This window comes from Apodemus sylvaticus, chromosome 4 (genome assembly GCF_947179515.1).
Source record: "Apodemus sylvaticus chromosome 4, mApoSyl1.1, whole genome shotgun sequence".
NCBI lineage: Eukaryota > Metazoa > Chordata > Mammalia > Rodentia > Muridae > Apodemus > Apodemus sylvaticus.
Window position 1 is genome coordinate 78000670 of NC_067475.1, and position 23434 is coordinate 78024103.

Below are 23434 nucleotides of genomic sequence, written 5' to 3' on the forward strand. Positions count from 1 at the left end.
TTCAGTAAGATTTCGGGGCCAAGGAACCCTTCTGCAGGGAGAGGGAGGGCCACCCAAGCCAGCAGCACGCACTTAACAGACTGACTGGAGAGCCTACCACAGGTCTGAGTGGGGAGCCGGTGAGGTACAATGGGTCACCTCCCGACCACACACAGTGTTGCTGTGTGTCACTTCCTTAGACATTATTGAGTAGTCCGGGGCTGGCAATAAGTTACAATTATAGATTAACAGTGGCAGTGACTGTGAAGTCAGTGTGGGAAGCTGTGATCTCACTAAGTACAGAAGTGACGTTGCCACCAAGGTTGACAAGTTATTCAGGTAAAAGGAGACATGCCACGGGGTTTGGGAAAGTCAGAAGCAAGTCCATCTTCCACGCCCCCAGGCTCCTCGTTCTCCATGAGTAAACACGCGCCCACAGCCCGTGCTGCCTGGAAGGGCGGGTGGAAGCTAGCCAAGCCGGACGAATCATGACTCCCATTTGATCACAGGCTACATTTCATGTTTTCTTGCTTAGATAGTCAAGGGATTAATATTGCAAGGAGCTGCTTTTATCAGGGAGGCCGCTAATCACTACCGAGTGGCCACAGACCACGGCAGCTCCTTCCACACTGGACCTTGCTCTGAGAATTCACTGGAGTCTTGGGAACAGACTTGAGCTTACATCTCTTTGACCCGTGAGTCCCTCTAAGTGGACACACAGGCTGTTTGGAAAGGGCAAAGGTCAGGTCAGGGACCCTCTAGGCTTCCCTAGTGGTCAGAGGTCAGGGCCAGCTTCAGTTCAGACAAGGATGCCCAGGAGGACCTTTGTGAAGTCTCTGTCACGCCAGCTTCCAATCTCCCTCTGTGAGAATCATTCCTTTTGTGTTTATTTCTCTGGGAAAAGATATAAGATATTACAGGGACATTTCAGCAGATTGGAGTGTTCTGAGAAAAGTGAGATGTTATTGAATTAAGTAGGCACCTCACACTCACGGGCGAGCAATAAATATCCGTGGATTTGATTTTCAGCCCTATTCCTCCAAAAGTAAGTGGCCTTGAAGAGGATTTTAGTGAATTATTTTTGAAAGATTGAAATTAGCAACCACAACCTCATCTCCTTCTACAATTATAGTGCAGGGGAAAAATGTGCTTATTTTCCTGGCCCATGAGAGAGCCGGCTTTCCTCGGTTTTATTTTCCTCTCGTGTCTGATTTACTGGGTGAAAAAGGCATAGGACAAAGGAATAGAAGGAAAATACAAAGTATACTCTTGGCTTTGAAAAGCCATGGGAGCAAACAGGGGATGTTACAGTTTCTCTTCTTGGCAAACACCCTCGGGGAAGATCTGGGAGACAGAACCCCTCTCCCAATGCCTGAGGGGCTTGGAAGCAGCCAGCTGGGCTGACACTTTCATTTTAGGCCGCCCATACCCTAGCCTTCCCCTTGGTGCTGAGCGAGCCTGGCTGTGGCATGCTTGGAGGGGAGGCTGAGGATGTCCTCAGAGCATCTGGTATTGTTGCTGCAGGGTGACAGTGTCACATCCTGTCATGCTAGAGTCCCATGTTTTCTTTTGTCTGGCTGGTGGCTCGGGGCCACCCCACGACGCTCCTTGTGGTCTGTATGCCAATGGTATGTCAAGATTTGCTTGTACAGGTTCCTTTTTCATATCTGTGGCAGCTCTTTAAAGAAACCCCCAATCAAAGACCCAACAATCAAACGCCATAAATAATTCTGCTGAGGCGCTGCGAGGCCTTGGCAACCGCAGACTCTATGCTGGCTTCCCCGAGGGCCCGCCTGCTCCTTCCCAGGCTCTGTTTGTTCTGTCTTCCCGCCTGTCTCTATTTCTAACACATTTTTTTTATGGCTTTGAAACGTTAATCACAGAAGAGTTTCTCTAGTACTCAAATCCCCAACTAAGACTGTCGGCTTGCTGGTAGATTCATGTCACCTTGAAGCGGTTCCCTGGGGATCAACTCCTGCATAGCGCTCAGGGTTCTGGTTCTTTCTCTGGAGAAGAACAGCCACCCAGAGGTCACACGCCTGACCTTCCTTCAGGCATCCATTTGTTTCCAGAGTCTTGCTTGAAATCTGCTCCTTGCTGGTTTGTTGGGCCTGTTGTCCTGGAAGCCGTATTTTCTGTTCTAGAAGCCTCTTTTCTGTTCTAAAGGAGCCTTATTAATTTTTGCTTGACTTTTTGTTTTGTTTTTGTTTTGTTTGTTTTGTTTTAAGATAGGGCTAGATGGCCCAGGCTGGCTTCATATTTGTGGCAATCCTCCTGCCTTAGCTTTTTGCATTCTGGGATCACTGTGCCTGGCTTAAATGAGCTTCCTTTTCTCTGACAATTCAGTGGGGGGATCTGCACAGCAGCTAATCACCCCATCCCCGCACTTACAGTTTATCCTCTTCCTAAGCCGAGTTCATAAGGATGCATGGGAGAACCATTATCCAGACAGCCCAAAAGGGAAAACGGATGATGACATTTTGATGAGCAACAATATTTGGGAATGTGGGCTCTACTGGAATAATCTCTTTAAATGACTTTTTAAAGGGATTGGATTTAGGTACTTCTCCAGTATAATTTTAAGGCTCTCTACTGGCCTTAATGAGAATCATGAAAATATTTGAGCATAGTCAAAACTATAGCACCACCCTGTGTGATTGGTTTGACCCCATCAGGCAGGGAGGAGAGACGGCTTCTTCTTGATATAATTATCAGGAAACCTATTTGATTGCTCAAAGCATGCAGTGACTTTATGGTAGGCTCACTTGGTTTACTGGGATTTGTGCACTGGGTTGGGGCTGTGTGCTTGAGCTGGGGCAGTCCTAGCCTTGTACTCAAAGGAGCATTGCTAAACCACTCCCGGTGTCTGATGTCTGTCTGACCAGCTCCCACTCCAGCTGTGGACCTGCAGGAGGATGTAGGCTTGAGGCGGCTTACCCGTTTGGTGAGTTGTGTGTCCATCATGAAGTTGTGCACGTGCTTCTCGGCTTTGGTGAGTTCAAGCTTCCGGGCAACCACAGCTACCACAAGGGCAGTGCAGCCTGCACCCTGCCAGAGGACGTCAGAGGGTCCCAGGAGAGAAAACACACAGTTAGGAGGTAAAAGATGAGACTCGGTGTGCCCCAGGCTCAATGGTGGCATTTCAAGGGAATGGTATAAGACTTGGAGTCTCTGATTGGTCAAGACGTACCATAAAGCCTGTCAAACCCTGCTTGTGCCCTCATCTCACCTTGTGACCCTGGCTGACCAGTGGGGAGTTAACTCTTCACGTTTTCAGTGCTGTATGGCTAGAATGAGTCTTCAGGGAGGTAAACTCTCGGGCAATGCAGGAGACAGACAGTCCAGCCCAGGGAGGCCTTGTCTGCTTTGGCTCATTCCAGGCTCCTATTCACAGGCCCAGAGGGGAAACCCTTGTGCCGACTGTGGTGTGTAGGCCATGCCTGGCAGTGGAGGGAGTCCTGAGCATAGCCAGGTGAAGAGTCCAGGCCTTTCCCCACAGACGAGCATGGCCTCCTGGAGGGGATGCTTCCATGGGCACTGACTACAGTGCCTGTCCCATGTGTGGGCCTGGGCCTTCCTTCTGGAGGCTCTAGGCTGTGACTCAGCACAGGGATCAGCTTTCAGAAGGAGCCTCGTGTGCATTTTAAAGGGGACAAGCCTTCTGCCTAGAGCCAGGATTTAAGGAACCCAGTAGAACATGCTCAGCCTTTCCAGAATAATGCTCTTAGTCTGCTCAGGTAGCTCCCATCTCCCAACTCCTGCAGGGGGAACGCAGAGAGGAGGAGCACAGCGCAGGCCTGAGCTGAGGCCACAGAAGATGGCACTGCCTTTCCTGCCCAGGCCTTCAGCTATCCACCCGACCCGACCTGACCTGCGACTGCTGGAGCAAGGACTGGGGACAGGAAACCACTATGTCCCTATGTTTAGAAACACCCTCCTCAGTGCTGCTTGGAGGCCTGCAAGTCCTGAGGGAGGGAGACAGAATCCCTTCACCTGGCTCTCTAAGTAGGCCATGGAAGCCACCCCCAGCCTCTCCTCACAAGCAACTGCACCCCCCCTCTCTCCCACCCTCCTTCTGAACATGGCGCCATCATGACCATCACCTATGGAGAGAGGTGGAGGACTTAGGAATTCCACCAGCGAGCCCCCAAGCCACAATCAAAGCACGGACCCAGATTAGCCATTTGTAATGAAGAAATCTACCAGCAACACTTTGGGCTTCATAGGTTTTATACTATGTGTGAGAAACGAGGAGAATAGTTCTCAGAAATGCTACAATCCATAGCCAACCTGTGCAGATGTACTTCACACCCGCCCCTCCTCCCTCTGATGAAGGCCATCCTGGCTTGCGTGAGACGCTGGTGTGGAACGTGGCAATGCCTTCTCTTAGCTTGCCACACAGATCCCATGAGCACAGCGAAATGACGCACTGCCCATTCGGCCGCCTAATCCCAACACAGAGCCCAGTCTGTGAACTTTTCTTTTCTGGCCTCATTTTCCCTGTCCGCCTGGGGATAGCTGCATTTTCTTGGCATCTGGGACTTGCTGGAGACTTGGCGCCCAATATTTAGAGAATATGGGCAACTGGACAGCTCAGTCTATAGCTGTAATCAATTTAGCCAGTCTGTCAAAAGCAAAAAAATAGCTTAAAAGAAACTCTCCTGGAGGGAGGATGCCTCCCCCCTAGCAAGGCCAGCACCATCCATCTCCTCTGTATGGAACGTCCAAAAAGAAGGCTGTGTCCTAGCACTAAAAATGGGACATCAGAGGGAGAGGGTTCTCCCCAGGCTCTCCTGGGTCCAGAAATAATTCCACTTAAATCACCCCGGAAAGCTGGAGTGTAACATCTGAAGAGCAAGTCCCCCTTTTGCTATATGGATCTTGGAAACATCATCAAAACAACTGGTCATGCCCCAGTTGCTGGGGTCTAGACAGGAGTTCTGCAGCTCCAGCCCTGGCCCGCAGCCTAGCTGGCCGACTATATGACTACAGTGGACTGCTAATGGGAAGGGCGGTGCTAAACTGCTTAACTAAGGAAATACCCATCTTACATGAGAAAGATACTGGGGGTGGGGGCAGTATGGAGCCAAGAAAGTAGACTAAATCCCACAGCCTGCCGGCTTCTATTCAACCTAAAAATGTAAACATTCCCTCATAGATTCTCCTCTGAGGATGCTACTGTCTTCACTCCATTCCCAATTCAGTTGACATGCACAATCCTAATGAGAAATTTATTAAATTTAATTATCTGTGTGTGTGTGTGTGTGTGTGTGTGTATGGGTGTGAACATGGAGGTCAGAGAACAACAGAGAAGAAACCAGTTCTCTCCTCGGATCTCTGGGTCCTGGGAATTGAACTCAGGACATTAGGCTTGCCAGTGTGCCTTTAGCTGTGGTGCCACCTTGCCAGCCTGCACTCTTGCTTTCTTTTAGATAATTCATTGACTGGATACATTAGGGAGATCACAGGCGATGATGCCAGAGCTGTTAATGTGTATAAAGAGGCAACTTTGTGAATGTGGCACAAGCATCTCGACAACCCCCAGAAAATGGTATGAGGAGTTTACACCCCAGCTGCTGGTCCTCTCCAGGATGACTGAGAAGGGGGCGGGGGTGGGGATGGTGAATGAGATAGAAAACAGATTGGCCATATTCTAATCAGCACTAATCAGAAAGCAGAAGAAGGAGAAATCCAGGGATAAGAAGAAAAAACAAAACAAAACAACAACAACAACAAAAAAAACCCAACCAAACGAACAACAGTTGGGTATGAGAAGGAAGAATGAAGAGGCAGGGTCAGAGGTGACTGCTCAGCCTGAGGTCTTCAGAGGATCCCAGGACGCACCATGAGGCCCCTTCAGAGGATCCCAGGACGCACCATGAGGCCCCCTCCCAGTGGCCAGCCCGCCTGACCCTATGGGTTTGATGTTCACTATGCTGTGCTCCCTCAGAAATGTCTTGCTTCCAAGAGTGACCTTGGTTGTCTTAGCCTCCCGGGCGTGTCGGTGAGACTTCATGCAGCTTGCTCTGACAGGTCTGTCAGGAGCCCGCCTAAGGGCAGCAGCGTGTGAGTTCATGCTGTCCTGGTGTGGAAGCTCAGTGGTGTGGGAGCTCAGCGGTGATGGCCGCGGACAAAGGGGGAGAGAGGGGCATTGAGGAGAGGGTGGGATGGGATAGGAAAGATGGCAGCTGCTGTACTGACTTCTGTGGGGTCCAAATGGGGAGGAAATCTGTGACTCAGCCTCTTGCCTTCAGATGCTAAAAGCGGACTCCCCTGACATTGATGGGAATCTTCAGTTGATTCCACCCAAGTCCTCCTCACACAGAGGGGGGCAGGACCTGCCTCCAACAAGGTCAGACCGCTCAAGGTGCACAGGTAAGCAGAGGCTACGGACTGACCAGAGAAGGGGTGTCTAGAGGAGTGAACATGTCTAAGTCATCAGCAGATTTGGGCCCAAATCTGAACCCCAACTGCTCCACGCCAAGCCTCCCACTTCCCGTTTCCAAGAAAAATGTCCAGCTGGAAAATCTTAGATGTTGGAAAAACAAGTATCCCGAGGGGAAGAAGTATAAAGTGTTCTTAACTAAAGAGGCATAAAAGGAGATAAAACATAAATGAACGTGACACATGGAAGAGGGCAGCCAGGAACATTTACGGTCGACTCGGGGCTGCAGTAGATTCTGTGGGACAGCCAAAATACCACCAGCAGCTTTGAGACCAAGGCGTTTGAAGAGAGCTGCATGGACTGGGACACTAAGCAGATGTGACCATCTGCGCTGTTCCCAGTGTCACTCGGTTTGTGTCACCTCTTCTTCACCAGCTTAAGAGGCATCTCTCGAGACGCTGCCAGGGAAAGCTCACTGGACGGCTACAAGGCCTGTCTGTCTGCAATCCGCATCAGGATGGCAGAGTGCATTCAGATCTGGGACACAGAACCACTAACGTGAAGTTACCATCGGAAAGTCTCTGGGGGCCCTGAGGCTCTCCCAGATACCCACAGAAGCTAAGCCAAAAGCTTCGTTTTCCTTCTATGTGCTGAATAGTAACTCCAATGTAAAGTATCCTAGAAAATTCCTCATGGGAAGGTGCTGGAACTCAAGGTAGATTTGTGTTAATGAGTGAATCTCAAGTGCTCCAGGCCTAAGCCAACAGTGTCAAGTTGTCCAGACAGCTATATGCCTTGCCTAATGGTGGATAATTATGCAGTTGCTGGATTGCCAAAGGAAAACAATGATTAAGGCCATTTGCAGCAGGCACACAAAATCCTTCTTTCCCCTTCCTGTGCAGCCCTTGCCTTGGCCTCGGTGGTGTCCATGGTAACCAAACAGGAAGCCCTACCTTTAGTCAAGGCCCTTGGAATAATAATCAGGAGATATACATCATGTAGGGAGGGGGGTTGGCCTTAGCAATGTGAGCCCCTAGAAAGGAATGACTCAGCTGGAGAGTCGTGTTGAATAGGAAAAAGAAAAAAAGAAGAAAAAAGCCACCAGGCTTCCCGAGTGAGTGGCATTTAATATGGGTGAAGACACTGACAATGAACAAAGGGACCGTCCCATGCTGGAGCCTTTGTGGGGGAAAGGCTTATATTCCTGGAGCCAGGCTTTATGCAAGTGCTCCCAGGAAAAGCCTGTGTTCGAATTTTATTACAGGAGGGCAGTGTGGGGTCCCTTGCCTGCTGGCTCTGCCCACTCGAATCTCACCACAAACCACGAGCAATAGCATGGGCCCAGGCAGCCACAGAGGGTGCTGGGGAGGTCAAGACAGACCACCGCCCGTGGAGAAGCAGAGCCTCCTGTCCTTTTGCCATGCTTGAGAGCCAAAGCCAGGAGATGTGAAACCAGGGAGTCAGGCAAACAGTGGGCCCAGGCAGCTTCTTGGACGGGGCACAGCTCCATGCTGAGAGGGAGAATGGCTGGTGTTTAAAAATAACAGAGGCTCTTGCACCTTTTGGCAGCGAGGCTCCTAACCTTGCCTGAAAACCAGGGTGGGCCGAAGCTCGCTCCACGAGTCTCAGGAGGAAAGCTACAGCCTTCGGGTGGCATTTAACTCCTTTCTGATAGGAAGACTCTGCCTGGTTTCCTGGTGACTGCTGGAGTTGTGCCAGACAGACTCCTACTGAACGACGGGAGGTGTTTGTTCTAAAGCCTTACACTTACCATGATTTATCCCAGCCTGGCACTGTACCTCTGTCACTACCGGCTGTTTCAAGGATGCCTGCTCACATGGGCCTGCCCTGCTTGGGAGTTGGAAAGAACGGGAGGCTGTGGTCAGTCAGCCACCACCCTGGGGTCTCTGCTCCTAGTAGCTGACCGGCTTCCCTTGATGGAGGTCGGCTGGAACCTTTCCTTCTGCAGACACAGGTCACCGCCTCACAGGAAGGCTGTCCTGCTTCCCGGGAGCAGTGAGAATGGAGTCCTGAAAGGGGGAGGGGTGTCTCACAGAAACTGGGTGGGGTGCAGAGCAAGACAGCACTGAGAGATCTGAGCGTCAACCCACGGAGACCTAGAACCAGGACTCAAACACCCTATCTGCACCGTCACCCCACTATCAGCTTCGATGGCTCTGGCCAAGCTGTGTGGCCTTCTCTTCGGGATTTTTTTTCTCTTCTAAGAAGAGGGTCTCCCTGGGCTGAAAGAAGGAAGTCTGGCTTCAATTCAAAGACTCCACGTAGGACATCATAGTGGACTCTCCCTAGCCTGCTCCTAAAGTATCCCCAATCCCGATTGCTTCAAAAGTGGAGCTAGTCTGAATACAGTTCTCACTGTTTACCCAAAATGTTCACGTCAGTTTTTCTTGGGGTCCACAGGCAGTGTGGAGGCCAGTCGGTGTCTAGCTACACTTTACCCAAGAGATTGCAGGCTCCACAGGTGACAGCTGAGTGACTGGTCCAGGGGCCACAGTGAGGGGACAGTCACCACCTCCCTCCCACATGCTGCACGTGACCCAGCAAAAGGCAGGGACATGTCCCAGAGCTCCCTGGAGTCTGAGGCACTTGGCTGAGGACGGGAAGAAGTAGAAGCCGGTGCTGGGTGCCTGGAGACCTGCTGGTCTTATCAGATACACACGCTGGGAAGCATTTATCACCCAAAGCCAGCTAGCCGATGTGCAAGTGTGGAAGGCAAAGCCGGGAAAGCCAAGAGTTGGCCCAGAGCCATGTGGACAAACCGGAACTCACACCGGCAGCCAAGCCCGTTCACGACCCAGGGCCCTTCAGGCTGGCTCAATGCTCTGTTTCTGAGCTCCAGCTAAACCTGAGCAGAAGTGGTTCCAAGGTCTATGGGATCCGGGACACAGAAAGGAGCGGGGCAGATTAGAAGCCTGACGCTCCCTGGTGGTGAGCAGAGGGTCAGGGAGGCAGCCAGCCCCAGCTCACTTGGGGGTGAGCCCTGGAAACCAGATTTGCACAGCTCACACTTGCCTCTTGACTTGCAGGGGAGAGGCATGAGTGCCTAGTGACCAGCACCCCGGCCCCTCTCCAAGAGGACCCCTGTGTGCTCTGAGGGCAGGCAGGGGCATGGGCAGAGGCGGTACTCACCATGATGCCAGTGAGAAGACAGACACCTTTCCCACAGTACGTGTGGGGCACCATGTCCCCATAGCCGATGGACAGGAACGTGATGGAGATGAGCCACATGGCACCCAGAAAGTTACTGGTCACATCCTGCTGGTCATGGTACCTGCCGAGGGAAGACAGGACTCAGTCTGGGAAACCCCTAGTCCTCAGAGCAGAGGCGTGGAAGACAGTCTACAGGGGCGGGGTGGGATATTTGCTGAGGAAGACACAGCTGACTTTGAGACATCTCCCTTTAGGCTCCTGAAAACGCTGCATCAGAACCTGTCCAGGTCTCGATGCCTGCAGCCGCTGAGTCCCAAAGGCAAAAATGTTCTGGCACGATCTGCGATATATTGTAGACTTTCTTTTACTGTTGGTAGGACAGCTTCAGTTGAGATCATGCATGAATAATATTCCAAATTTCTTTCTAAACTGACCTTCTATATGATTAATCTGAAATCACAGACTCCCAGAGAAGATCTCTCTCTCTCTCTCTCTCTCTCTCTCTCTCTCTCTCTCTCTCTCTCTCTCTCTCTCTCACACACACACACACACACACACACACACACACACACACACACTGAACACAATGACTTTAAGACAGTGACGGGTCCCAAGACTGGTATCTCCTGCATATGTAGAGGGAAACCATTGTGACTTGGGTCTCTCTTGAAGTCCACAGGTGGTGGTGGGGGGTCTCTGGCATGTTCACAAAGGTTCAGCCTCCTTCTAACCCAGACAAATATTTGTGGTAGGACAGAGGTAGAAATACCATATCATGTCCTCTGCCTGGAGCCCATATTCCCTTCCTTTCCTCCAGAGACCCTGGCCCCGGGGTTCTGCTCTGAGCATGTAAGGACATTTGCAGAAGGCTCTCTCTGTAGGGGAGACACTGGCAGGTGCCTCCTTTTTTCTGGAACTGGTCTCACTAAGTAGCTCTGACTGGCCTGGAATGTGCTATGGAGATCAGGCTGACCTTGAATTCACAGAGATCCTCCTGCCTCTGCCTCCTTGAGTGCTGGAATTAAAGGCAAGAACTGTCACACTCAGCTTGAACGTGTCTGCTGTTGTTCAAATGTAGTCCCTCCTCAAAAGCAGATGTCCCCAAGATGATGGGAGATGGCTGTTTAGAGATTATTGGCCGTGGCATCTTCTCTCATGAATGAATTAGGAATATTATATCATATTATCTTATGTTATGCTGTATTATATTATTATATTATATTATATTATTTATGTATTTCTTTTTTTTTTTAAGACAGAGTCTCATGTGCCATGTAGTTCTGACCTTCTTCTTCCATCCCACAAGTGACAGGATTACAGCCTGTGCCCCTTCACCTGAAGAGTTTTTGTGTACCAGTCTTCTGGCTTTACTCTTGTGTCTTCTAGATGTGAGGACATAGCTTCCTTCCCTCTGGGAAGTGTCAACCAGGTGCCTTCCCAGACACTAAAGTTATTGGCATTTCGATAATACCTTGATAACAGGCATGCTAGTATCCAAAACCATCGGGACTAGCCTTTTCTTCTCCGTAAGTTACCGTCTGTGGTGCCCTATAGCAGTAGTGCTGTGGACTGAGGTGGGGGCAGGGCTGCAGTTCTCCAGGCAGGCTTAGGAGCTCAAACTCAGCCTGCAGGGGAGCGGGGATGGCAAAGAAGGAAGGTCCTTTCTCAAAGGGTCACTTTACTGGACCAGCATGAGTGGCACACAGTACACTCCTACTCCTGATAAGCCTTCCCGCTAGCTACTCAGGCCCACTGTGTGGGGGAACAGAGCCGGGCAGGGAGATAAAGCTAGCCTGTTTGAGAAGAAAGGGCAGCTCTTTGGCAATGTTGTGGCCAAGGAGGCTGACACTTGTTAATACACATGGCGTGCAGATTCAAGAGCTGGTAAGGGCTGAGTCCTAGCTATACCGAGCTGCACTCTCCATGGACCGAGACTGGTACCCCGTGATCATCCAGCTTCCTAGTACCCCCATCCCCATCTTCCTAGTGAGGTGTGCAGGGGTATCTGCAAGCACAAGTGTCAATGCACTTGTGTAGAAGTACACGCACATCTGGAGATGGCCCTGCAGGAAGCAGAAACGCTGCTCGTCACAGGGAAGCAGGTAGTTGAGGAACACAAGGCAGTACAAAGGGTTCCATGTATTGAGCACCTGCTGTATGGCTGCGGCTGCTGCTCTGGACAGAAACACTTTTCCCATGGCACCCTCTGAAGTCCTGATGGGTAAACAGCTAGAAGCACAGAGACGCAGTGATACACAGGAAGTAACTGATGCAAAGCCCGCGACTTCTGCTGCCCCACCGGACAGCAGAGAAACAGAAGGGCCTGGCATGTGTCCCAGAGAGAAAGTGTCCATGGAAGGTGGTCACCTGGGCTTCTGCAGTAGACACATGGCTTGGTAGACACTGCTCAGAGGAGGGTGGAGGGCCTGGGGTTCTATGGGTAGTTTGTATTTGGCACGAGATGGCTTGGAGGCCAATTCTGGGTCCCTGGTGGAGGAAGTATGAGCAGGATGCTTGAAAAGATGGCGCACAGCAGCAAGGAAGCCAAGTCTGCAGAGTGCAGAACTGGAAGCAAGACGGCTGCCACCGCCTACTGCCCTCAAGGCCAGTTCCAAATCATCAAAGGCTTGCGGTGGCTTTCACTGCTGCCCGCACAAGGGCCTGGGCACCTGGAACTTCTGGGGACAGTTGAAGATAGCTTTAATCGCCCAGCCATCCCTGTTTTAAAAGAGGCTCCCTCCAATTCCCAGTCATACTAGGAGCCTGGCTGGCCACTTCTTCCAGACTCATGTGCCCAGGCTGGCCTGCTCTGTTCCCCTGGCCATCCTGGAGAGGTTGAGGCTTAGCATCCCGCTGTTCCCTCCAGGACAGAGCCTGCCCCTGCCTCACTGTGCCACCCTTTCCCCTTGCCCCAGTTCTGATAGGTATCTGTCCACTGTCCCGCTTACCAGTCCTTGGTCTGCAGCCCCTTTCTGGCTGTTGGGAGGAGACGCAAGCTCTGGCTCCCCGGATCTAGACTACAAAGCTAGACTCTGAAATTGGGGGCTTAGCGAGCCTCGGTGGTAGTGGGAAGGACAGACAGACTGACAGAGCCTGCACAATGTGCTGGGAGCACAGAAGCAAACGTTGCAGGGGCACAGCCAGTAGCACACTGCCAATGTGACTAGTCAGGGAGAGAATTTTCTGGAGACGAAGCTCGAGTCAGGTCTGAGAACACTGAGACTCAGCCAGGAGGGATGAGCAACATCTGGGTGTGGTCTAATGTCAGCTGTACTGTACTCCATGGCTGTGAACAAGTAATGTAAAACAAAAAATCCCTCTGTGACTCAGTTTCCCTATTTGCTAATGGGAAGATAAAAAAACAAGCAACAGCAGCACAGTGCAAATCTGTAGCTCAGAATAAGTACTCGGCACATATCAGCAGTGACTGTACGGGAAAGAGCAGAGAAAGAAAAGGTAGGATTTAGCATACCAGAGGAAAGTCCCAACAGGGGCATAGCGAGGCATTCACAGGACTGTCATTAAGTTTAGGCTGAAGTGCTTGGCCTAGGAACAGAAGAATCCGCTCCAAGGCCACTGACAAGAAGCTCGGCACCTGAGCCTGATGTGACTGCCCACACACCTGCAGAGGTCAGGCCCCGCAGAGGTCAGGCCCCGCAGAGGTCAGGCCCCGCAGAGGTCAGGCCCCGCAGAGGTCAGGCCCCGCAGAGGTCAGGCCCCTGCAGAGGTCAGGCCCCGCAGAGGTCAGGCTCCGCAGAGGTCAGGCCCCCCAGAGGTCAGGCCCCGCAGATATCAGCCCTGCAGAGGTCAGGCTCCGCAGAGGTCAGGCCCCACAGAGGTCAGGCCCCACAGAGGTCAGGCCCCACAGAGGTCAGGCCCCTGCAGAGGTCAGGCCCCTGACAGGCAGTATGTTTGCTGGTGCACCTGGAGCAGGCATGGGGTGACTTGAATGGCAGTCGCCTGACCGAGATGAGAATGTGGCAGTTCAGTAATGTGCACACTGCTGCTTTGCGGTGCCTGCAGCACCCACAGGCCTTTCCTGGCAAACCTTGCAGCTTACAGTGGTGTTCTTGAGCAGCTGCCTGGCCTCAGCGTCACACCATCCAACTGGCACTCGTGTGAGTTCTGGGGTGCAGAGATTAGATATTAAAGGGGGATTACATACAGGACTTTAATCTCAGCACTTAGAATGCAGAGGCAGACAGATAGATCTCTGTGAGTTGGAGGCTAGCCTGGTCTACATAGTAACTTTTGTCTCAAAAACAAAGCAAAACAAAACAACTGGCACTCGTGTGAGTTCTGGGGTGCAGAGATTAGATATTAAAGGGGGATTACATACAGGACTTTAATCTCAGCACTTAGAATGCAGAGGCAGACAGATAGATCTCTGTGAGTTGGAGGCTAGCCTGGTCTACATAGTAACTTTTGTCTCAAAAACAAAGCAAAACAAAACAAGCAAGCAAACAAACAAGATATTAAAAGATGATATGAAACTGCTTTTTTTTCTATCATTTTTCAAAAATATTCTTGTGGATTTCTTTTATTCACTCTCTCTCTAAAAAAAAAACAAAATAAAAGTTTTAAAAATCAAATTTTTCCTTTAATATATATATACATATACATATATAAACAAAACATCTCACTGTGTGAGAAGGAGAGGAAACACAGATCCTGAGGAAGCTACCCCTCACCAAGCGCCAGTGGCCGCCCCCTCCTCTCGTGGGGTGGCAGAGAGAGGCTGACATTGACTGCCCTGGCCCTGCTGCTGGGGCCGCTGCTCTGCTGTGGCAGGAGGGCCACGATGGAGATGAGCCCCACTTGCAACTCACCAGCAGGAAGTGACGTGCGCGAGCGAGCAAGCAAGCGAGCACTCGGCTGGTGATTCAGGGCTGGGGGAGGAGAGCAACCGGAAGCCTAGTCACAGTTTTAGGTGGCGTACACATGTCACACATCCACGTACTAATCTCAGGCTATTTTTTGCAATAGAGAATTTTGGGGAGGAAGTAGCTTCGTGTTTTTCGTTAAGGGCTGAGGAAGAAAAGATGAAGTTTTTCTTTCAAGAACATTTATTATAATTGTTAATTTCCCCCTTCACGGTGGACCATGGCTCCCCTCCCCCATCCCTCTCCTAATTAATATCACAAAATAAATAAGAGCTAAGAAGGAGTGTGGCTGGAGAGGTGTCTCATTACATACACACACACACACACACACACACACACGCCTGCCTTTGCTCTGCAAATCTCTTACAACTAGGCTTGCAGTCCCTTACTTCTAGAAATAAGCAAGCAATCAGGAACCTAGACATCTGAAGAAGGCCTCAAACATGCAAAGACAGACCAAATTAGTCACTTAAAGCAAAAGAAAAGGAATGGGGATCAGTCAAACAGATCATTCACAGAAAAGAACTATTGGGCAGGGCTAGTCAGGCGTGGGAGTGGGGAGGGAACCTATAATTAACACTGCAAGGGAGAGAAAATAAGGCATTGCACCTATGAAGCAAGAATGGAGGGAGGGAACCTGTGGCCAGGATGTACTATATGACAGAAGAGTCTATTTTCAATAAAGAAAAAAGAAAGGACAGTGTGCGGGGGAAAGTCCAGAGATGAGTGGGAACAGAAATCAAGCAGGTCTCCCAAATGGCCAAAACCTGAAAGAGCAAAAAGAACCGTGAAGTAGGAGGAAGCTGGTAAATCTGTCTACTGATGCAGGTAACAGCTCCAGGGGGAGATCTGGTGGGGCGGGGCTGGGGAGGCCGGCATTGAAGGAGTCATCCCCAAAACTCCCCAGAAAGGAAGAGCACAGTTTCTACCAAAGCACCTGGCACAGTGGACAGCAACTGGCTCACAGCAAGGCATGTGGCTATGTAGAATCTCAGTGCCACCACCGAGGAGCAGAGAGGGCTGCGGGGCTCCATTGACCAGGAGAGAGTAGGAGGGAAGGGAGTGAAAGTCAAACAGAGACATCACTGATTATGACTTTTGGCTTCCCTCAGAAACCGTGGAACTTAGACGGTCATGGGATACATCTGTCAAAAGTCTAAAGGAAAATGAGGCTGGAGGGATGGCTCAGTGGTTAGGCACACTTGTTGTGCCTAGACACCAGGTTCGGTTCCAAAAAACCCATATGGTGGCTCACAGGCATTTTAACTCCAGTTCCAGGGAAGCCAATCAATGACCCTCTTCTGGCTTCCACTGGTGTCACATGATGCATATACATGCATGCAGGCAAAACATTCATACACATAAAAAAAAGTCTAAAAGGAAGTCAAAAGGAAAACAATTTCCAAATCAGAGTTCTGGTCAAGAGAGACCATCTGTGATGGTTTGAGTGAGAGTGTTCCCCCATGGGCTCAGATATTTGAAGACTTGTCCGTAGTTGGTGGAACTGTTTGGGAAGGATTAGGAAGTGCCCTGGATGGTTTTTCTGTCAACCATCTTGTCTGATGCAAGGTGGAGTTATCAGATAGGAGGAAGCTTCAATTGAGAAAATGCTTCCATAAGATTGGACTGTAATCAAGCCTGTGGGACATTTTCATAATTAGTGATTGATGTGGAAGTGCCCAGCCCATTGTGGGTGTGGCCATCCCCAGGCTGGTGATCCTAGGTCAATAAGAAGGCAGATTAAACAATCCATGTGGAACAAGTCAGTAAGAAGCACCCCTCTGTCGTGGATGGGCTGTAGTTCTTGCGAACCAATCCCTTAATGAATAAAGGAGCCAATCGCTGGCCAAGTGGGCGGGACTTCTGGGTTCTGGATCGGATGGAGGAAGAGAGGAAGCAGAGAGAGTTAGGGCTCTTTGTAACCTGGACAGCAGAGGGGTAGATGTAGCTGCTAGAGTTTCTTAGTATCATGGTGGATCTACCACCAGAGGGATCAGACTTTAATAAGGCTTACAAGATTAGGTTTTAATTGTGGCACCCAGAGATTGAGGTACCATTGTTTCTGAACTAAGTTTGTGTCACATTTTCCTTCACACATTGGCTCTTCTGGGTTCAAGAGAGAAAGGAACGGCAACCAAGCGTGGGTTTGCCTGAGGTGCTCCACAAAGGCCGTGGGGAATGTGAAGCACTTGGTTGGCGTGGTGAGAACTCTCCAGTGGGAACCTAGCAAGCTGGGTGGAGAGACTGTGGAGTTCAGAGTTAGAATCTCTACAAGATTAAAACAGGTTGGGCCACTGCCCACCAGTACATGGCCAGCCAGGCCGCGGGGCAGAGGCACAAGCACAGGGACGTCCACAGCCGCTGCACCAGCTCCTGCCTCCAGGATTCTGCCTTGTTTGGGTTCCTCTCCTGACTTCCTTCACTGATGAACAGTGGTGTGGAAGTGGAAACCAAATAAACCCTTTCTTTCCCAAGATGCTTGGTCACAGCATTTCATCACAGTGATGGAAACCCTAACTAAGACAAGAAGTGCGGCCTTGTTGGAGGTGTGTCACTAGGGGGTGAGGTTTAAGGTTTCAAAGGTTCTTTCCTAGTTAGCACTCTCTGCCAATGATTGTGTCTCAAGCTCAACCACTGCTCCAGTGCCTGCTGCTGCTGCTGCTGCTGCTGCTGCTACTGCTGTTCTCCCTGCCATACGATCAGGGATCCTCTGAAACCGTAAGCCCGATGAACCCTGCCTTCTGTAAGTTTCCTGCCTCATAGTGTCTATTACAGCAGCGGAAATGTAACAAAGGCAGCCCCGAAGCATTAGTTGAGTCTGAAAGAGACAGAGTAAAGGGCTTTTCCCCATTTACAAGACTCTAGAGTAGCAGGTCCCCACCTGTGGGCTGAGACCCTTTTGGGGGGGGGGGGTCTCATATCAAATATCTTGCAAATCAGATATTTATATTACAGTTCATAGCAGTAGCAAAATTACAGTTATGAAGTAGCAACAAAATAGTTTTAATGGTTGGAGGTCACCACAACATAAGGAACTGTATGAAAGGGTCACGGCATTGGGAAGGTGCGGAACCACTGGTCTAGAAGCTTTGTTTTCCTCGGGGCACCATAGTGAGTTGTCTTAGTTAGGCTACTATTGCTGCGATGAAACACCATGACCTAAAGCGCTTGGGAGCAAAGGGCTTGTTTCACTCACAGTTTCATAGAACAGTTCAGCATCAAAAGCAGTGAGGGCAGAAACTCAGAAGGGCAGGAACCGGGAGGCAGGAGCTGATGCAGAGGCCACGGAGGAGGGCTGTTTACTGGTTTGCTCATCATGGCTGGCTCAGCCTTCTCTCCCAAGACCACCAGCCCAGAGGTAGAAACACCCCACAGGCTGGGCCCTTCCCAGCGATCACTAACTAAGAAAATGCCCTACAGCCAGATCTTACGGAGGTGTTTTCTTAATTAAGATACTTTAGTTGTGTCAGGTTGACATAAAACTAGCCAGCACAGTGAGATTAGGTTCTCTAAAGCCCAGGAGAAAAGACCAGGGCTTGGGAACCCTGTCCTACAGAAGAGAAAAGTCCAGTGCACCAGTCTGAAGATGAGAGGCTCTGGTGCCAGTCTCATGAGAGGCCTGAACTTCTGACAAGCGGCTCAGACAAATGGCAGAGTTGGAGTTAACAAGTGATAAGTACGCAGAAATCTAAGCAAATGAAGAAAAGTGATAATTAGCAACTCTAGAGAAGATGAAAGGCTCTGCAGAAGAAGGAAAATGATCGAATTTTACTATGGGATCCAACTATGAATAGAGTTAAATTAGTCTTGATTAAGTAACGTAAACATTGATTTTTTTTTTTATTTAACCAAAATAATATAGTGTAATTATTAAAAAAAAAAAAAGAAAAGAAAAGAAAAAGAAAAACTGGGGACAGGAAGAGCTGAGGGGAAGGCAGGGAGCTAGATTTCACCTTTCGACAGGAAGTGAACAGGCAATACTTGAAACCAAAGCCCCCAGAAGCGCACCATCCAAGCATAGGTTTTAGGGACCTGGAGGAAAACGCTGGGCTCATCAGCAGAAGCTCAGAAGTCAGATGCCTCCAGAAAGGGATAAGCAGGGAGAGCTAGGATTGTACAGACTTTGAGTCTCTGCAGGAAGACAGATCTGAGGCACATATCTGTAATCCCAGCACACTAGGGTCTGAGGCAGAAGGATTGTAGTGAGTTCAGAGGCTACATGCAAGATATTTTCTCAAAAAAAAAAAAAACTAAAATAAAAATAAAATAATCAGATAAATCATCAATAAATATTAAAAGCTTTTGTAGCCATGCATACGAAACATAAAAGCAAGCCAAAGTGCTGGGGACACGGCTCAATTGGTAGAGTGCTTGCTTAATGTCATGGTTCCGATGAGAATGGCCCCCACAGGCCCACAGATTTGAATGCCTGGTTCTCAGTTGGTGGACCGGTTTAGGGGAAGGATTGGGAGGTGTGGCCTCATTGGGGAAGGTGCGTTTCCGGGGGTGGGGGTGGGGGGGTGGGCTTTAAGGTTTCAAAAGCCTGCATCAGGCACAGTCATCCTCTCTGTGCCCCATCTGTCTGATAAGATTTAAGCTGTTACTTGTCCATTGCCATGGCCCCCTGCCTGCTGCCACATTCCCTGCTGTAAGAGGCATGGACTAGCCTTCTGAGACTGTAAGCAAGCCCCCATTAACTAGAATCTTTTAGACGTTGCCTTGGTCATGGTGTCTCTTCACAGCAATAGAACAGTAACCAAGATACCTAGCGTGCTTAAAGCCATGGCCTTGAAACCAGCGCTGACATAACTGAACTGTGGCACACACCTAGAGATCCCAGCCCTCTGGAGCTGGAGCAGGAGGATCGAGAATTGAGTTACTCAGCAAGTTCAAGATCAGTCTGGGATAGAGACCTCATCTCAAAACAAGCAAACAATAGCAACAACAAAAAATTCAGGGACGAAAAACAAATGCATGTAACAATTGTTATGATGTAAAATGCTTAATCTCCATCATCAACGTAACAGGGTTTAGAGTCAGCAAGGAGCCACCTGTGTGTGTGTGTGTGTGTGTGTGTGTGTGTGTGTGTGTGTGACAGAGAGAGAGAGAGAGAGAGAGAGAGAGAGAGAGAGAGAGAGAGTTCTGAGAGGTTTAATTAACCTTCTTGAACATAAGAGCTCTGCCTCATGGGCTGGGGTCCTACATAGGAAACGGTGGAAGTGAACTGCGTGCCAGCATCTGTGTCTCTGCATCCTGCCTAAGGACACAATGTATTCAGTGGTGTCACACCTGATAGCTATGCTTTCCTGGCCATAGTGGACTACATCCCAAAACTGCAAGCCAGGGTAAAGCCTTCACTCTTTAAGCTGCTTTTGCCAGACATTTTGTTGCAGGGATAATTAAAAAAAAAAAAAAAGTAACGAGTACACAAAACATAAAAAGAAAGTAATAAGTATCCAGAAAGGCGGTCCAACCCCAAGCCCTCACCCCCACCCATTCCCACAGCCTTCCATCACCGCCTCCCAGGGTGATCATTATCCTGGATTTTATGTTTCTCTCTTCCTTTTCTTCACTGTGAACTTCATCTCACAGTGTGTGTGCTTGGTAGCTTTTGGAATGGCTGCTGAGGTAGTTACACAGCTTCGCAACCCTGCTCTCTGAATATGGAATGAACTAGTAATTTGCTTCTAATGCATACAATGTAGCGGAGGCACTGGAGGCTTTCCTCAGAAGTTAGGCAGGGCTGTGGTTTCTGTCTCAGTAATCTCTCCCCTACCCTCCCTGGCATTGCTCTTCCTAAGAGAAATTCATTATTGTGTCTTGAAGCAAACCAATAGAGAGGCCCCACAGCAAGGGTCCACCCCCACCCCCACCCCCACCAAGCATGGGAATGAGCTTGGACACCTAAACACTGGAAGAGAGAAAGGTCCTAACTTCACGAGACATCTTGAGACAGAGGCACACACTGAAGATGCCTCGGAATGCTGATCCTTCGAGATCATAGCCACATGTTTGTTTCCTTTATCAGAGGACTCATATTATGGTGTGATATGATATGATATATGATATGATATAATATGGAAGTCAGAGGAAAACTTGTAGAAGAAGATTCTCTCCTTTTATCAAGTGGATCAGAGATGGAACTCAGATCATCGGGTTTGATGACAAGTGTCTGTTCCTGCTGAGGCACCTTGCCAGCCCTAAAGTGTCTTTGATGGACATGTTGGATTTCTCTGAAGTTGTGTTTCTCCATTGTCACTACACTTAGTGTTTTGTGTGATGTTTAGGAAATCCCTCCCTCCCTAAGATCATGAGACTTTCTGCAGTTCCTCTGAAACTGGTTTTCCTCCCCCTGACTCTCAGTGCTTCCTCCATGTGGAAGTGGTTCTATTTCTGAGTTCTTCATACTGTTCCATTGGCCTATTAACCCTACAGTTACATAACAGTTCTCTTTGTAGCCTTTTCTGGGTACCACCTCCAGACCTATCATGTAGTAGGTGCTCACTAAACGTCTGTGGCACGAATATGGCTCCCCCTGCTGCTCCCGTGACATCCTGAAAGAAACACAAACTGGAGTTGCCCAGTGAAGCGTGCTAGGATTCCAGCCGTTGTCTTCAGCCACTGACTTTTCTCAAATTGGCTGCCAAATCCCTTGAGCTTGGAGTCGATCTTCACTATTAATAAGAACTCAGCTTCCTGACACTGGCTGTGACCTGTTCCAGAACAGGGTGATGGGAGCGAAGCCCAAGTGAAGAGCACACACTTCTTCCTCTTGTCTCCGAATGAGTTTGGACACTCGTGGAAAGTAGACTCTCTCTTCAGGAGTCTTTCCATATGGAATCCAGTGAGGCGATGGCTGCGGTCATTTGTCCTGGGGCTGGTTTGTTTGTTGGAATGTCGCACAGCTCAAGCCAGTCCTTCCGCAGAACTCCCTCCAAATGGATGATTGGCCTCAACTTGGAGTTCATACTCAGATTCCCACAGTCGAGCACGCCGCTGAGCCTGGAGTCCTCCTGCTCAGGTCTCCAGGGAAGAGCTCACAGCCTGCGTCTGGCTTGGTGGTAGCCTCAGACCCCACTGCCCTGCTCCCCTCAGATCGTCCTGCCCCTTGGCATCTTCAGTAGCCTGCTGTCCTCCTTCCCTGTTTTGACCTTGCTCTTGCCTCTTGCCCGGATTCCTTGGTGTCCCAAGTTTGCCTTGTGCACATGTCCCCTTCATCCTACCATGTCTACCTTGGTCTCCACTGATCCCCTCTAACTGATCCTTTCAGACCCAGCTCAACCCCTCCAGTGGCCGGAGCTCTTCCTTGACTCCCACACCACACAGCAGCCCCACTATCCATCCAGCTGTTGCTCTGGCCCACACCACACAGCGTTCTCATTATCCAGCTGTTGCTCTGGCTCTGTGCTGCTGTTTGGTGTCAGTGTGAAACACAGGCTCTGGGACTAGAGCACAGATTCTCGGTCCATCCCCCACAGTACATGCAGTACTCCATCCCCAGTTTTCCTGTGTCTCCTTTTACTCCTGTAAAAGGAGTTCCTATTCAGTGAATGAGAACAGAGTCTGGCACGGGGCTAGCTAAGCACTGTTCGCTGTCCTGCCACGACAGTCTCTTGGGTGAGACTTGTTTCAGCAGAACTGGAGAAACACCCAAAGACTGTCCTTCACACCTTAATGGCTTTGTGACCTTGGACAAATCCTGTCCCAGTCCTGTCTTCAGGGAATCAGGTCTAATCACTCCAGCCCTATCTTACCAGAGTGTGGAAGAGCTGTCAGCCTTCTGTGCGTGACACAGATAGAGGCATGTGATTGCCTCCGGAAGAGCCTCCCACCTGGGGCTCTGCCCTAGTGGCAAGGACAGTGGCACCGACAGGGAAGGAAAGCAGGCGTCAGTGATGTTCAGGAAACGCCCGGCTCCACCTTCTGCGTGGCCCGCTGCCCCTTCTCTGGCTCCATCAAATCTTGTCAGCTTTGCCTTAACAGGAGTTCCAGGACGTGAGTGCTCAGGCCTCCCTTGTCCTGTCACAAGACCCATGGAGGTGCTGACTAATGTGGCTTCTCTGTTTCCGCTGCACAGCCACACCTTGGGCCACCATAGTGTCAATGCAGCAAGGGAATGGCCCATCAAAGAGCACGGCAGACATTGCTGGGTCCTTCAGAGCAAAAGCCAGCACTTCCACATGCCTAAAGACTCTCCCTGAAGACCCATGGCCTCTGTGAGCTCCTTTCCCCACCTTCCTCCTCTGGAATTCACTCAGCAACTCAGCAGCCTGGTTTATTCCCAACCCCAGCTTTCCTCCTTGCTGCTGATGGATGCTCAGAGCCCCGCCCCCAGCCTACAGTAGTCCTTGCTCATATGTCAGCGACCTGGTAAGACTCCAGGTCACCCTGGTCCCACCTGCATCCTTGGTGCTCTTACCATGCCCAGCTTCCTGTCCTGGGACACCCCCTCCCCAGCACCCCTGTGACACAGAGCCCGACATGATGTGTCTGTGGCCTTGTCATTGCTGTTCCTATTTGCCACACACCCTCACCCATGCATCCCTGCTACCCAGCCAATGCTTGCTAAGTGAACGGATGGAAGGAGACAGGGGACAACCCATTGAGTGACAGAGCCCTGGCACAGGCAGGCAGGCCAAGTGAACAGAGCTAGAGGGCTGCTGCCTTCATTTACAGGAGGGCAACGAAAAATACCCCAGATGATAACGGACCAAGCTGGTTCCCCCAGGAACAGAAAGGAGAAGAAGGCTGGAACCTGACCTCTGTTCCCAGCCCAGACACAGCAGCCACAGTAGGCAGGACAAGGCATGGGGGCAGCCTCTGACCCTGGCTGCAGCAGCCCTGGCCTAGCAGTGCCCCTGCCTCCAGGTAATAGCAAGGGTGTGTGTTTGTGTGTGTGCACACATGTGCATGTGCATCTCTCTCTCTCTCTCTCTCTCTCTCTCTCTCTCTCTCTCTCTCTGTGTGTGTGTGTGTGTGTGTGTGTGTGTGTGTGTGTGTGTGTGTGTGTGTGTGG

General features: G+C 50.2%; 1 protein-coding gene across 1 annotated transcript in view; it reads right to left on the reverse strand.

The window, feature by feature from the left end:
• Positions 1-23434, reverse strand: part of Kcnn3 (potassium calcium-activated channel subfamily N member 3) — a 149382-nt gene that overhangs the window by 12067 nt on the left and 113881 nt on the right. The window contains exons 4-5 of the mRNA XM_052180010.1: positions 9515-9656; positions 2917-3027 (exon numbers count right to left, since the gene is read on the reverse strand). Of these exons, the coding sequence (XP_052035970.1) occupies positions 2917-3027; positions 9515-9656 (253 nt within the window). The remainder of the gene's footprint in view (positions 1-2916; positions 3028-9514; positions 9657-23434) is intronic.